At 38.9% G+C, this 13,388-nt stretch overlaps 1 protein-coding gene across 1 annotated transcript; it reads right to left on the reverse strand.

Moving 5' to 3' along the window:
* Window positions 1-6,516: 6,516 nt before the first annotated feature.
* Window positions 6,517-12,979, reverse strand: LOC116707515 (mRNA decay activator protein ZFP36L1). The gene is made up of 2 exons (XM_032544891.1): window positions 12,328-12,979; window positions 6,517-10,096 (listed from the first exon to the last, which is right to left on the reverse strand). The coding sequence occupies exons 1-2, from the start codon at window positions 12,379-12,381 to the stop codon at window positions 9,047-9,049; spliced, it is 1,104 nt and encodes a 367-aa protein (XP_032400782.1). The 5' UTR covers window positions 12,382-12,979; the 3' UTR covers window positions 6,517-9,046.
* Between the last annotated feature and the right edge of the window lie 409 nt (window positions 12,980-13,388).

Here is a 13,388-nt window from a genome sequence, read left to right on the forward strand (position 1 = left end):
GGGGCCCCCGAAAACTCTGGAAATGTATTATTCTGCAATTTGCAATATTATTAATGTTCAAATCAGTTACAAAAAATACATTTCAGCTAGAGAGTGTCGCATAAACACACACAAAGTTAAATAAATTATTTTATTCTCACCGTTTTTGATTTTTTATCTGTTAAATTAACTTTTCTTCCAGCGATGGTCCGGCTTCAGACGCACATTTTGATGCAGGGAATCAATCTTGTAGTAAATCCTTTCCAGATGTGTTCCTCAGATATAACTTCCTAGTTTTGTTCATGCAAAACCTCAGATGCATCAGGGATAAACGACTCCGTCCTTCTGTCCTGCTCATGTTATCAGCGACACAGCGAGCTGCTCATTCACTGCCACTGATCCCTGCTGCAGAGAGAGAGAGAGAGTCAGTGGGGGGTGATGAAGTCAGTTAGCTTGTAATTAGACACACACTGATAACATGACAGACGCTGACATAACGTAAGATTGATCTGCGTTTCCATTACAGATGTGCGAAAATCTTTGTCGACATTCTGCTAATGTAGAAAAAACACAAGTTCGCAAAGAATGTAAACAGTTACATGAGATATTTAAATAATCCAGTCAGATCGTCTGTTCGCTATCAGAGGAAACGTTGGCTTCTTATTCAGCGGAGCGACAAGCCCCGCCTACTTGGGAGGAGTTACGTACGCGGCGTTTTGAAGGAATTGTAGTCGGACATTTTACAGAACAGCGATGGATTCTGCGCTTTAGATTGATACACAATCGTGCGGTGCTGTGAACTGAACACTGTACAGAACAAACCGCTGTCCTCTTACCACTTCCTGTCTTCTTCTTCTTCGGCGTTTTAGCCCGCCAGTGACATCCGGCTGTTGATCACGTGACTCGATATGGGGACAGAGGGGGGTGTTGATGTCGATAAAACCTTTTCAAAAAGCAAGTGTGCTATTCCGAAATTGTACGGAAGAGGATTAGGGCCACCGGAAAAAAAAAAAAAAAAAAAAGAATTCTGACTTTAAAGTCAGATTAAAGTCAGAATTCCTTTTTTTTTCGGTGGTCCTAATCCTCTTCCGTATAAATTGGCATCTTTAGATTTAGTGATTTTCGTACCTTCAATTTGCGCCATTTTATTGTTGATGGAAACGCAGCTAATGACAGTGAAGAGTTTATGCTTTATGGATGAGGATGCTACAAAACAAATCATTTACGTTTATTCCATGAGGATGAAATAAAAACGTTTAACATTAGGAAGATGTTGCTGCCTCAGCTGCAGGATCAACATATGTTATAGGAGCTTGTCAATAATTCCTCAATAATGATGAGAAAGTATTAGTTCCACTGGCAGATTATTTCACTCATAAGGAAACATTTTTCCTTATAAGTGACGTTTTGTGTTTTCTGCCCTCTGGCGGCGACAGAGAGAAACTGCAGCACAGGAATACGTTAAGCTCGGCACATAAATGATGTTGTTTAAAAATACAAAAGTAACTTAATATTTAAATGATTAAATTTTAACAAAGTAAATATTGTGAGACCTCTCTGTTTATAACTCATATTGTCTTTTTTTGTTATTCACTCAAACGTTCACTAGATGTCGCCAGCTCTCTTCATCTGTAGATATGTTGTTTTTTGCCATTATTTAACACCAGTATTGAAAAAGAAAGTTTATTCTGTAACTTTTTTAATGACACACATTTAATTATGTGCTCTATGATGCCTACTGAATATTATGATGTTAATGTCAACAAACTAAAATGAAAGGAAAATAAAATTATCACCCTAGAAAAGCTAAAACAAAATAACTCTAAAATTTGGTTTTTATACAGATTATAGGATAACATAATTGCTTGTAATTTGATTATTTAGTTATTTAATTTCCCTTAAGGATCAATAAATAATCTTTGAATTTGAATTTCTAGCTGCAGCTAGGCATCCATATAAATTTTAAACTACATCATCTGAAATAAAACCTGAATACATTTGTATCTAAATAGGAGGCAATGTTTTTAGGGCTTTTCAGATGTAAAACTGGCCTCTTCAGGGGTTTAAATGTAACTGCACAATTTACCTAAAGGCTTTTTCATGCACAGATTGGGATTATTCCTTTGTTATTCCTTCACCTGTTGAGCACATAACAGCTCTGTAGTTGATTCTGATCGTTTTATTTGCATTTACTAGTTGCTGAAAAGCAAAAGCATCCTGTCAATAGAGTTCACAACACAGGAGAAAAGCCAAAACCTGAAGGAGGATTAGTGGACCCGGAGGGAGCCAAACTCACCAATCACCATGGAGACGGTTGTCAGGGCAACATGTAGGGTTAGTTTTCCAGTTATTCTTTTAATTTTTACTATTTTATTTAAGATTTAACAATAATAAAGTCAACCATAATCATAGTTATGATTAAATAAATGTATACCTGATTACTGCATTATTATATGCCACATTTAAAATACAAACATGTACGATATATTAACATTTTTTATTATTTTATATAATTTTGTATTATTTGTTTGTTTCTGACAGTTATATTGTCTGCTTGCAAGTCAAGTTTTCCCCAAGTTTGATGTTCAAAGTATGGCTCGGGGGCCATGTGCGGCCCTCTGGGTGATTTTCTTTGGCCCACAATTCAACAGTAGAGCAAATCTTTGATTAAGTCAAGATTTTCACAGGCAAATAAAATCTTCTTAAGCATACAATAAAGATATTTCATAATGTTTCTGTTTTCATTGATTGTATGTTGTTAAAACTAGCAAGCACTGCCCAACCTTTGCTCCATGAATATATAAATCCCAAAAAAGTTTTGAAAAATATTTGCCTGTCATTTCATACAGCAACTCTGCAAGACTCTGTCTATATTTTGCATCAACAGTGATTGACTGATTAATTTTCTACACTAACGAAACTACTTTGCTTTATTAAAATATTGTTTATTTACTATATTATTCAAGAGATAAAAAAATCAATCAATCAATCAAGTTTGTTTGTGTAGCACAGCAACATGGCAATGAAAAGCGTGAAAAACCATAAACGCATCATATAGACAACAGTTGTGAAAACCTGTAACAGATATTATATTTTAAGTGCCATCGTTAAAGTCACCATCAAATATGTTGGTTAATAATCCATTTATTATGGTTAAAAAGCAACTCTAAGTCTTAAGAAATAAATCTTTTCAATTTTAATTTAAAAACAATGTGGCCTTTGAGTTCTCTTTCCTTTGGTCCGATTGATAGTGTGTGTGTAGATATTTGCAATCCAGTTACATTTACACCATTAATTCACCCAGAACTCTACAATTTCAGCCCAAACTTCCTCTAAACTGAAGCTTTCCCTCATTTTGGAACCTGGGAAACATTTTTCCCGCTGCTCAATTCTCCCAAATCACTTTATCCACACACACAACACACACACACACACACACATGCCCACGCCTGCACGCACACACACAGGGAGGCCGCCCATCACCCGCGCTCCCAGGCTGAATCCGGCCCATTTCTATAGAGCTGCATTAGCATACAGATGTTAGACTGAAAAGGGAAAGCGAGGGGGGGAGTCCCAACAGGAGGAGCGGGAGGGTTCAGGGATGGCCCTTGGCCTTTTAAAGGTCTTACACACACCCACACACCCACACACACTAAATGGTGAGCAGCCATGGGGGTTGTGAGAGCCAACTCCTGCTTCTTCACTCTGTGGTCAATCTTTGGCTTGACCACAGCTAAATGCCAACACACACTTATTTTCTCTCTCTCTCACACACACACACCCCCACACACACACCCCCACACAAAGGGTCCTATCTACCTCTTCTTACTGTGATGGATGCAAAAAATGTTCTATTCTCCCACAGTTTGAGGCAACTATCAGGTCGATGTTCATTGAGGTTTTTGACAGATTTCATCTCATTTCAACTGTTTTTTCCACACCTGAGAGTCCAGGAGACTCAGTGTGAGTTGGGACTAAAATTGCTACATTTGTTACATTTTCAGCTGCTGCGATTCTCTTTTTCACTGCATTGTGTTAAACAAAACAAACGCTTTGAATAACCTGTTCCCCTCTTCGCCTGTGGGGGAGCTGTACCAAGAACCACTGAAGGAAATTACATGGAAGCCTCAGAAGAAGACACTGAGTGCGACTTCCTTCTTCACCAAATGCAAACAAAAATGGAGGCAAAACAGGTCCGGTGTGAATGTACCGTGTTTTCATTCCTGATAGTCTTGTAGACTCAGTTTGATTGGTGACCTAAATTGCAACAAACACGAGTCCGCTTCAATCGGAAGATTGCCTAGAAAGTTTGGTTCATTTGGAGAGATGTGAATGTGTAATCGAATTCCGATTCAGACCAAAAAACCAAACTCTAACCTACAAACCTCGCTCTAAGTTCAGCTGAAGTGAACTCTGGTGTGGTTTGAATGCAGATGTGAATGCCAAGTGGACCGTATACCGCTTCAAAAGCAGGAAGTGGACTACAGAGCAGGGCATTGTGGGTAAGTACAACAGAAACAAAAGTAATAGTCCAATTACAAAAGAGAAAGCATAAAACCTCTAAAATCTGACACTACTCCTTTTTGTTTACATTTTATGAAGAAGGAAGCTGCACTCAGTGTCTTCTTCAGAGGTTTTCGCGTTGTTTCCTTCAGTGGTTCTTGGTGCAGCGCCACCCACAGGTGAGGAGGGGAACAGGTTTTTCAAGTTGACTGGTTCGTTTAACGGCACGAGCTGAAAATGTAACAAATGTAGCAACTTTGGTCGCCAATCGAACCAAGCCTACCAGACTATCAGGTGTGAAAACACTAAGAGTATTTTCAACTTCTGAAGGAGTTAGTGTCAGCAGGAAATTTTCAGGTTTCTAGTGTCAGGTTTTCAAAGTGACACAAACAAAACAAACAGCGAGAGAGACGGAGGGGAGGATCTCAACTTCTGCTCCACTTTGTGTGAATAGATGGAAATCAGTCACAAGTATCTCAGTGTCCCATTGTGTGGAGGAAAGTCTTTGTTCGGGCATCTGTTGCCCAAACATTCTCCCCAGTGTCACTCACACCAAATTGGTCCGTCCGGACGAGTCCCAACAAAACTCACTCCCCTTCTCACACCATGCGGCCCAACTGGGGCGGGGGGCGGGAGAATCCCACCAGAACCCAAGGAGGGGAAATAGTTAATCTTTGTTTCTTTTGTGTGTCTGTATCCCTGATGATGACCATAAAAGGCTCTCATAAACACAAGCAGCTTTATTTTTATTTTTTTGGGGTTGTTTTTTGTAACTGAAATACTTGTGGGAACATTTTGGAGAAACTTTTCCACCAATAGTTTCCTTTCATAACATAAAAGCCAACATGACCCACGATAAAGCTGAGCTGTGTATCGGTTTTTATGTTTTCTATTCAAAATTAGGTCATTAAAAAGTGGAAGCAGGTTTTGGAGGATGAAAACTGATTTAGAGATGTAGAATTAGAGCTGCATGTTTTCAGGAGATCTCTGGTTTTACCTGCTTCTTTCTTGCATCAATGCTTTCTCCTAAAGGTCAGGCTTTCACTGGCCGATAACGTTTCTGATGTTCTTCAAGGTCTGATGGATTTTGTCCATTTTTTCCCCACTAATGACTAGAATACATAAGAAAATGTGGCGGCAAGTTTTTTGATAAATGCAGAAGATTTTAGTACAAATGGAAAATGATGTGTCACTGTCGATAGAAAAAAAGAGAAAATTTCTACCAAAAAGCTCAGAAATTTTTACATTAATCTCTGAAATTTTCTAGAAAAAAGTTGGAAAATTCTGAGCTCCAAAAGTCAAAACCCGGTGAGGAAAGTATCAGAAATTTTGAGGTTACTTTCATTTATTTTCTAGAAAAAACTTAGAAGTTCCTGAGCTCATAAAGTAGAACATTTTTGACTTTTGGAAGTTTTCAGAGTTTCTACAGTGAAAAAATGTCTAATTTTGAAATGAAGGAATTTCCAAGTTTTTTATAGAAAATTTTCAAGATGAATCTAACAATTTCTGATTTTTTTTTCTTGCAAATTATCAACTTTTGGAGCTCATAAAGTTCTACATTTTTTCTAAAATATTTTAGAGATTAATCTCAAGGATACTTACTCATTTTTTACTATCTACAGGAGCCCTACTGCACAATCTTAGGAGTCCCTGATTTGATTTTTATTGAACTCAAAAGTGCAACAAAGTGCATGCTTTCAATTCAACGAGTTTTACAGAACTTATAAAAACCAAAACAAAACTGGATGTTTATTATCCAACTTAATAATTCAGAAATGCATGTTAAACACCAGAATGACACAAAAACCAGATTGAGAAACTATTATTCAGCAAAAGGCTTTTATTTTGAATTAAAGATGAACATATATATTAAGATAAAGAAGGTTATCCAAGTAACGGCTGGAATGTAAACAATAGATGCACTTAAATTATGTAAAAAAAAAAACACAATATCAAATGGCACAATATAGGCTTTGCTCTTACAAAGAAAAATAAATAGGACCTTAAGTTAACAAGTTTTTCCTTTTCTTTAAAAAAAAAAAAAAAAGAAACATCTCTGGCCTCATCAGGACAGGCGGCTGAGATGATTTTAGGAGGAAACCAGAATGAAACTTCCTGATTTCCCTCGAACTCGCATGATTTCGCCTGCCGGTCAGAGCCGGGCCAGCTGGCTGGTGTGCAACAGAAATCGACCTACAAACTCATTGTCATTGAGCCGACTCTGAAAAATCTACTATACAACAATATAATACAACAGCAATAAAGAAACCAACACAGTGTTGACGGCGCTGCATGTCAGGTTACATTTTAACAATCATGAAAAACGGATTTTCTTTCTACTAAACGGCTGAATCATAATTACCAACGTTATTTTTTCCTTACAGTCGGAGGTTTAACGGAGAGGAGAGCAGAACGAACGTTTTGATCTCTGCTGATAAGGCAACCAAAAATAAAGAATGCCAAAATGTTTGCTTCCTCCTTTCCCCTCCTCTCCATCAGTCCCGTCATTAAAGCTTCCGGTTAACCAAGCAGAGAACATGAACCGCTAAAGTAAAGCGTAATTTCTTATTTCAAAAAACAAAAAAAATCTCAAATCAAGAAGAAATAAACATGCAAAAAGCAATAAATAGTCCTAGAAAAATGTTAGGCTATGTTAATAATTATAACACTGTATATAACCTGCTGTAGCTAAAGCTACACTGCAAAAACACAAAATATTAACAAGTAGTTTCAAGTGCACTCAATGTAAGACAAAACTAACTTGCAAGTAACTTTTCAGCAAGATATGTAAGCTTATTTTAAGTAAATAATTCCTTAATGTTGGTGAAAAAGCATGACTGTAATTATTTCACCTATAGCAAGACATTTTCCCTTGTTATAAATGAAATAATCCACCAACTTTTCATGAATATTAAGAAAAAACCTGCACCTCCCTGAAAAGTTACTTGTAAGTTAGTTTTGTCTTATTTCAAGTGTACTAAGATGTATTCATTACAAACTAGACCAAAAATACATGTTAAGGTAAATTTTTTTGCAGGGGTTAGCAGGACGAGAATGTTAGAGGAACTTTGGTAACTAGAGGCTTCCTACAATCTGTGCTAAGGCAGTTCAGCTGAATCAGTCAGACAGTTTAAAAATGGCTGACAAATACAATCATGTGGCCACAGCAATGCAACCAATCAACTAATCAATCAGTGACAGCGTACAGCTGATAAATCCTGTTACACTTGCACAAGAAAGAGGCCAACTAAACACAGTTGGAGAGTCCGAAATGGGATTTTGCAGGGAGATTTCTGAGGACTGGAGTAAGAAATTAAGTCCACACACTTTCTTGGAGAAGACAAATAAAAAAAAACAAAATCTTGAAATTAGGGTAGAGAAAATTCTCACACAGAACTTTCTACTGATCAGGAACAGCATGGAGACGAATGCTGAGTCGCGTACCCTCCAGTTATTCTAACAGGTATACAACAGTATACAGCAGTTACAATGGCATAAAATACAATTAAAGACCAATAATCAATGAAACAATAAACAGGAAAGGGAGTCAGCTAAAACTGGACAAACACTGAGCAGCACTACAGCTGCTTGGGTGGAAGAAATGCAATATGCACAAAGATAGGCACGTTCTCTCGGCTGGATCTGCTAACATCGTGGTTAAAGAGCTGACGCATGTAACTTCTAGAAAAAATGTTTTTATTTTTAAAATATTTGTTATGAGACAGATTATATGTAGAAAAAAGACAATCGAGCTCCTCAAACAACCAATCAGAGCGCTGTCAATCATGATTGTGTACACCCTGTTATGCTGCAGAGCTTGTCATAAATGATAATGCTAGTTAGCATGGCCACCAATGACAGTAAATAAATGGTTTTCCTGTAACACTAAGTTACTTCTCAACCATTAGCATATTTAGCAGCAGGTACACCAACATGATTGACAGCGCTAACAGTCTCTTCCTGTCTCTGATTGGTTGCTTTTTAACGGGAGCATTGCATTTCTTCAGAGAGCAAGAGGAGCTTGATTTTGTTTTTCAGATTATCTGTCTCAAACATTAGACGGATTATTAGAGCCTTACTAAGAAAAAAAAATTAGAAGGACAAGGTCATAAAATTATGAGAATAGAGTAATAATATTAGAAGAATAAACTCGTACAAGAATAAAATTGAAATAATATGAGAATAAAGTTGTAATAATGTGATTTTTTCTTTTTATGGCCCTAATATTCCCTGGTTCTATGGTAAGAGAGAGATAATCTGTGAAGGGACTGAACTTCCTCCCAGTGCTACCGCTCCCGGTCAGAAACAACCAATCAGAGCTAGGAGGAGGGTCTTAGCCCTGTCAATCAACCTTGTATATGCGTTGCTAAATGTGCTAATGGCGGAGTTCCAGGAAAACTGTCGTGACTAGCACTAGCATTCATGGCAGGTCTACTGGTGGGGATTATTTTGTTAATTTGACCCTAATACTCCGTCATTTTATTTTTTATTTTTTTGTAAAAGTTACACTCTGTAAATTTAAACCCATTCCTGATCGAACTCAGCCTCAAAGCAGAACTCCTCCCTACTCGTCTGAGACGGAGAGGCGGCTGAAGATGGGGAGACGCCGACCCTCGAAGCTGGGAGACTCGGTGCCACTGGAGGAGGAGCTGAGGGAACAGGAGGAGGTGTAGCCCTCCTCGGAGAGGGAGTCGGCGGAGGAGCATCGCTGCAGCGAGGGGAAGCTGTTCAGGGAGACTGGCGGCTGCAGGGGGAGCCGAAACGGGAGGTTCTGGTTGCCGGAGGCGAAGAAGCAGAGAGAAGAGTCTCCGCCGTCGCCGATACCGGAGAACGGGTACGAGCAATGCTTGAGAGGCCCCGGTTCAGGCAAGAGAGGCGAAAGCAGCTCCGGACTCCCCGAGGAGGAGGGCGGAGGAGAGACGGAGGAGGCCCGGGTGAAGAGGAGGCAGGAAGGCTCCTGGACAGGCTGGAAGATGTGGGAGGAAGAGGAGAAGCCAGCAAAGCTGAGGCTGTGCCGCAGCATTGGCGGCTTGTGCCTCTGGGTCGCGATGGCTTGCACCTCGTCTGCGTTGTGGATGAAGTGGCAGCGGGCGCCGTACGGACAGAAGCCGATGGTGTGGAAAGTGCGGCAGGGCTCGGTTTTGTACTTGGGGTGCCTGCTGAGGCCCCTCAGCTCGTCCAGGCCGTGGGCGAACTGGCACTTGGCGCCGTACTTGCAGGTGCCGCTCTCCTCGAAGGTGCGGCACAGTTCCGTTTTGTAGCGGCTGGAGATGTGCGGCGGCGCCTGCGGCGGCTTGCTGATGCACAGACCCGGCGGTGGCGGCAGCGTTTTGTCCTCCCGCAGGTTCCCCTCGATCATGCTGACCGAGCGGTCGACCCGGAAGGGGATGTGACTGAGGGAGGAGCGGGGCAGCGCCCGGCTCCACTGCTGGCTGGAGGCCAGGCCGAGGCCCCAGCAGCAGGCCGGCTCCGCGGCCTCCAAGCCGCTGTTGAACTTGGAGTTTGGCAGGGTCACGGGGCAGAGGGAGTGGCGTCTCTGGAAGCCCAGGACTCTCTGACTGTGAGACATCGAGCCACCAGAGGCGCCATCTGTCGCCTCCAGGCCGCAGAAATTCTGACACACAAAAAGAAGAGAGAAAAGATGTGAAGTTTCTGCAACTCCAGGATGCAGAGCGAAACTGGCACACTGCAAAAAGCACACAAATACTTAAAATTTTGTGTTTTTACAATCCAAAGACAGATCAGTCTGAAAGGATCACGAATAAAAGCCTCATTAATGCTAAAAAGACAGAACGTTCCAAGATAAACTTTGTTTTAAAGCATATCTTGCAGCATTTAACCTTAAAATTAGTTTCATATTAATGAAAACGTACTAGCTCTATTGGCAGTTTATGTCACTTATAACACTTATTTTGCCCAAGTGAAATAATCTGCCCTAATCTAATTTAAAAGAAGCTCCTATATTTTGCTGCACAGTTACTTCGCCTTATTTCAAGTGTACTAAGATATTTGTAGACCAAAAATACTTGGCAAGATTTTGTATTTTTGTAGTGTACAATGTGTGTTGCCCTCCAAAAACACCAAATCTTACCAAGTATTTTTTGTCTAGTTTGTAGTGCAAATATCTTAATTCACTGAAATAATAAAAAATTAACTTATAAGTAACTTTTCAGTAAGATACAGGATCTTGTTTTTAAGTCAATAGTTCTGGAATATTGATTACTACTTCCAATTATTTCACTTATAGCATGGGGAAATAATCTTTTAGTGGAACTAGTAATAGTTCTTAAATCAATATTAAGGAATTTTTTTGACTTAATACAAGCTGCTATATCTTGAAGAAAAGTTGCTTATTAGTTAGTTTTGTCTGATTTGAAGTGAACTGATTTTTACCCTAGAAACCAGAGAAAAACACTTGACAAGATTTTGTGTTTTTGCAGTGTGAAACACAAAATCTGAAGTATTTTTTGTCTAGTTTCTAGTGCAAATATATAAGTAACATTTTAAATATAGGAGTTTGTTTTAGGTCAATAATTTATCATTAATGATGAAGGGAAACTTTTCAATCAACATTTGAGTAACTGAACTTTACAGGAGAAACTTTTTTGTTTTATAGCACAGTTTGAGAGATCTGAGTTAAATATGCAGCATTTGCCCTGAAAATTCATTACAATTTAGACATTCTCGTATATTTGTGATTAAAATTGGCTCAAACAAAAAAAGCGTTTGTTTTTATCTAAGTTTTCGCTGACTTCAGTTTGTTTAACAACTGGAAAACCTGACTTGTCTCTGGAAATAGAGACAAAATGCGGCTGAAAGCACTGTGAATAACGGCCTCATCACTTCTGGAAAATGGAAACTTTTCAAACTATATCTGACTAAACCTTAAAGAACTGACCTTCGCAGGATAAACATGTTGCTTTAGGGCATAACTTGCAGCATTTACCCTTAAAATTCATTACAACTTACACATTCTTAAAGATTTGTGAATTAAAACTAGCTCAAATAAGAAATGCACGGGTTTATTTTCTACAGCATTCACACAACAAAAACACAAAATATCAACAAGTATTTTTGTTTGCTTTCTTCTGCAAATATCTAAGTAAAAACTAACTTTCAAGTAACCTTTTCAGCAAGACGTAGGAACTTTCCTTAGGTCAATAATTCTTCAATATTGATGAAAAAGTGCTGGTTCTACTGGGAGATTTTTTCACTTATGACTTTGTCCCACTGTAATAAAGGAAACAATGGGACAGTGGAATTATTTACTTAGATTAAGCTCCTACATCTTGCTGAAAAGTTACTTGTAGGTTCCTAAAGTGCACTAAGATATTTGCAGTAGAAACTAGACCAAAAGTACTTGGTAAGAGTTTGTGTTTTTGCAGTGTGGCCTTCACATCATACTTGCTTAAATGTGTTACCAAGTAATTTTGGTCTAGTTTCTACTGCAAACGTCTTAGTGCACTTGAATAAGACAAAAGTGACTTATACGTAACTTTTTCAGCAAGATATAGCAGCTTGTTTTAAGTCAATAAATCTTGAATATTGATGAAAAAGTGCTAGTTTGACTGGCAGTTTATTTCACATACAACATCATATTTTCCCACTGTAATAAAGGAAATAATCGGCCAGTGGAACTTGCATTTTTCATCAGTATTCAAGCATTATTGACTTAAAACAAGCTGATACATCTTGCTGAAAAGTTACTTGTAAGTTAGTTAAGTGCAATAAGATATTTGAAGTAGAAACTAGACCAAAAGCACTTGGTAAGATGGTGTGTTTTTGCGTTGCATTTTGATTTAAAGACTATAAAACATTAAATTAGAAGAATCGGTCTGTTGTTACCTTGCAGAACTCCTCATCCAGTTCCAGGAAAGGCGTCAGGGAGTCGGACGGCATGATTCCCTCCACGGTCTTCACCAAGTGAAGCAGCCTGATGTCTGATCCACAACAGATCGATTTCCAGGAGACTATAGTAATTTCTGGCAGCTTGGAGGAACTCTGAAGAAGTTTTTTTTGTTGTTGTTCCAGTGGTCTTGACCGGGGTTGATTTTTAAAAATGTTCTGGTTCTGGATTGATGAAGCTTCGGTCTGTTGGCTGCAGTGCAGTGCAGGAAAGTTCCTCAACCATCTGCTGGAATCTGTTTAAATAGTTGGGGAAACCCACCCCCTCCTGTCCGAATGCTTCAGGGGGCAGGCTGGGAGTTTGTGTGTTAATGTGCGTTAATGATGTGCGTGTTCATGTGTGTGTTGGCGGGGGTGGGGCCCTGCATTGTAATTGTGTGCTGGGAGGCAGGGTTGGCACAGCAAGGAGGGAAAGGAGCTGAATAAAGCTACTTTTCAACCCATTCATGACCAAAAAAAAAAAAAAAAAAAAAAAGAAGAAGCAGCAGCAGCATTCCTCTTTGAACGGGCCGTCCTCCATCTTTTATTTTGGAGCTGAAAGGTCAATAACAAGTCCTACTCAACATATTCTCTGCCTTTTGGGAAAAGAAAAACTTAAAAACTTGTATTCAGTTGTGATTAAGAGAGGACGGACATGCAGCTGTGACGAGCTGCAACTTAAATTTGAACGTAAATCTTATATTCTCCATTCCAGGAAGTTTCAGCTGTTGTTTATTTTGTACAAGAAAAATAAAAGTGAAAACAAGACGAAAGAAGCATCAAAATAATTCAGACCTGGTGCAACAAACAACCAAAAATAATTAGAAATACATAAAATAAACCATTTTTGAATAATATTTGGTCTTTAACAGAAGTAATAACTACTTGAAGCAACTTCAGTTTGAGAAATAAGTTTAAGTTTCATTGAAACTTTATATTGGAAAGTTTTGAAACAACTCCTGCTGCCCCAAAATCAACATTTCCCCAAAAAGTATTTTCAGTCTGATAATAGTTGGAGAAAA

The sequence above is a fragment of the Xiphophorus hellerii genome, chromosome 18 (genome assembly GCF_003331165.1).
Source record: "Xiphophorus hellerii strain 12219 chromosome 18, Xiphophorus_hellerii-4.1, whole genome shotgun sequence".
Taxonomy (NCBI): Eukaryota; Metazoa; Chordata; class Actinopteri; order Cyprinodontiformes; family Poeciliidae; genus Xiphophorus; species Xiphophorus hellerii.

Excerpts from the sequence above, each read along its gene's own strand:
- LOC116707515 (XM_032544891.1), bottom strand. The coding sequence starts at position 12,381 with ATGCCGTCCGACTCCCTGACGCCTTTCCTGGAACTGGATGAGGAGTTC. Across the intron at positions 10,097-12,327 it reads TGGATGAGGAGTTCTGCAAG|AATTTCTGCGGCCTGGAGGC; the intron begins GTAACAACAGAC and ends TTTGTGTGTCAG.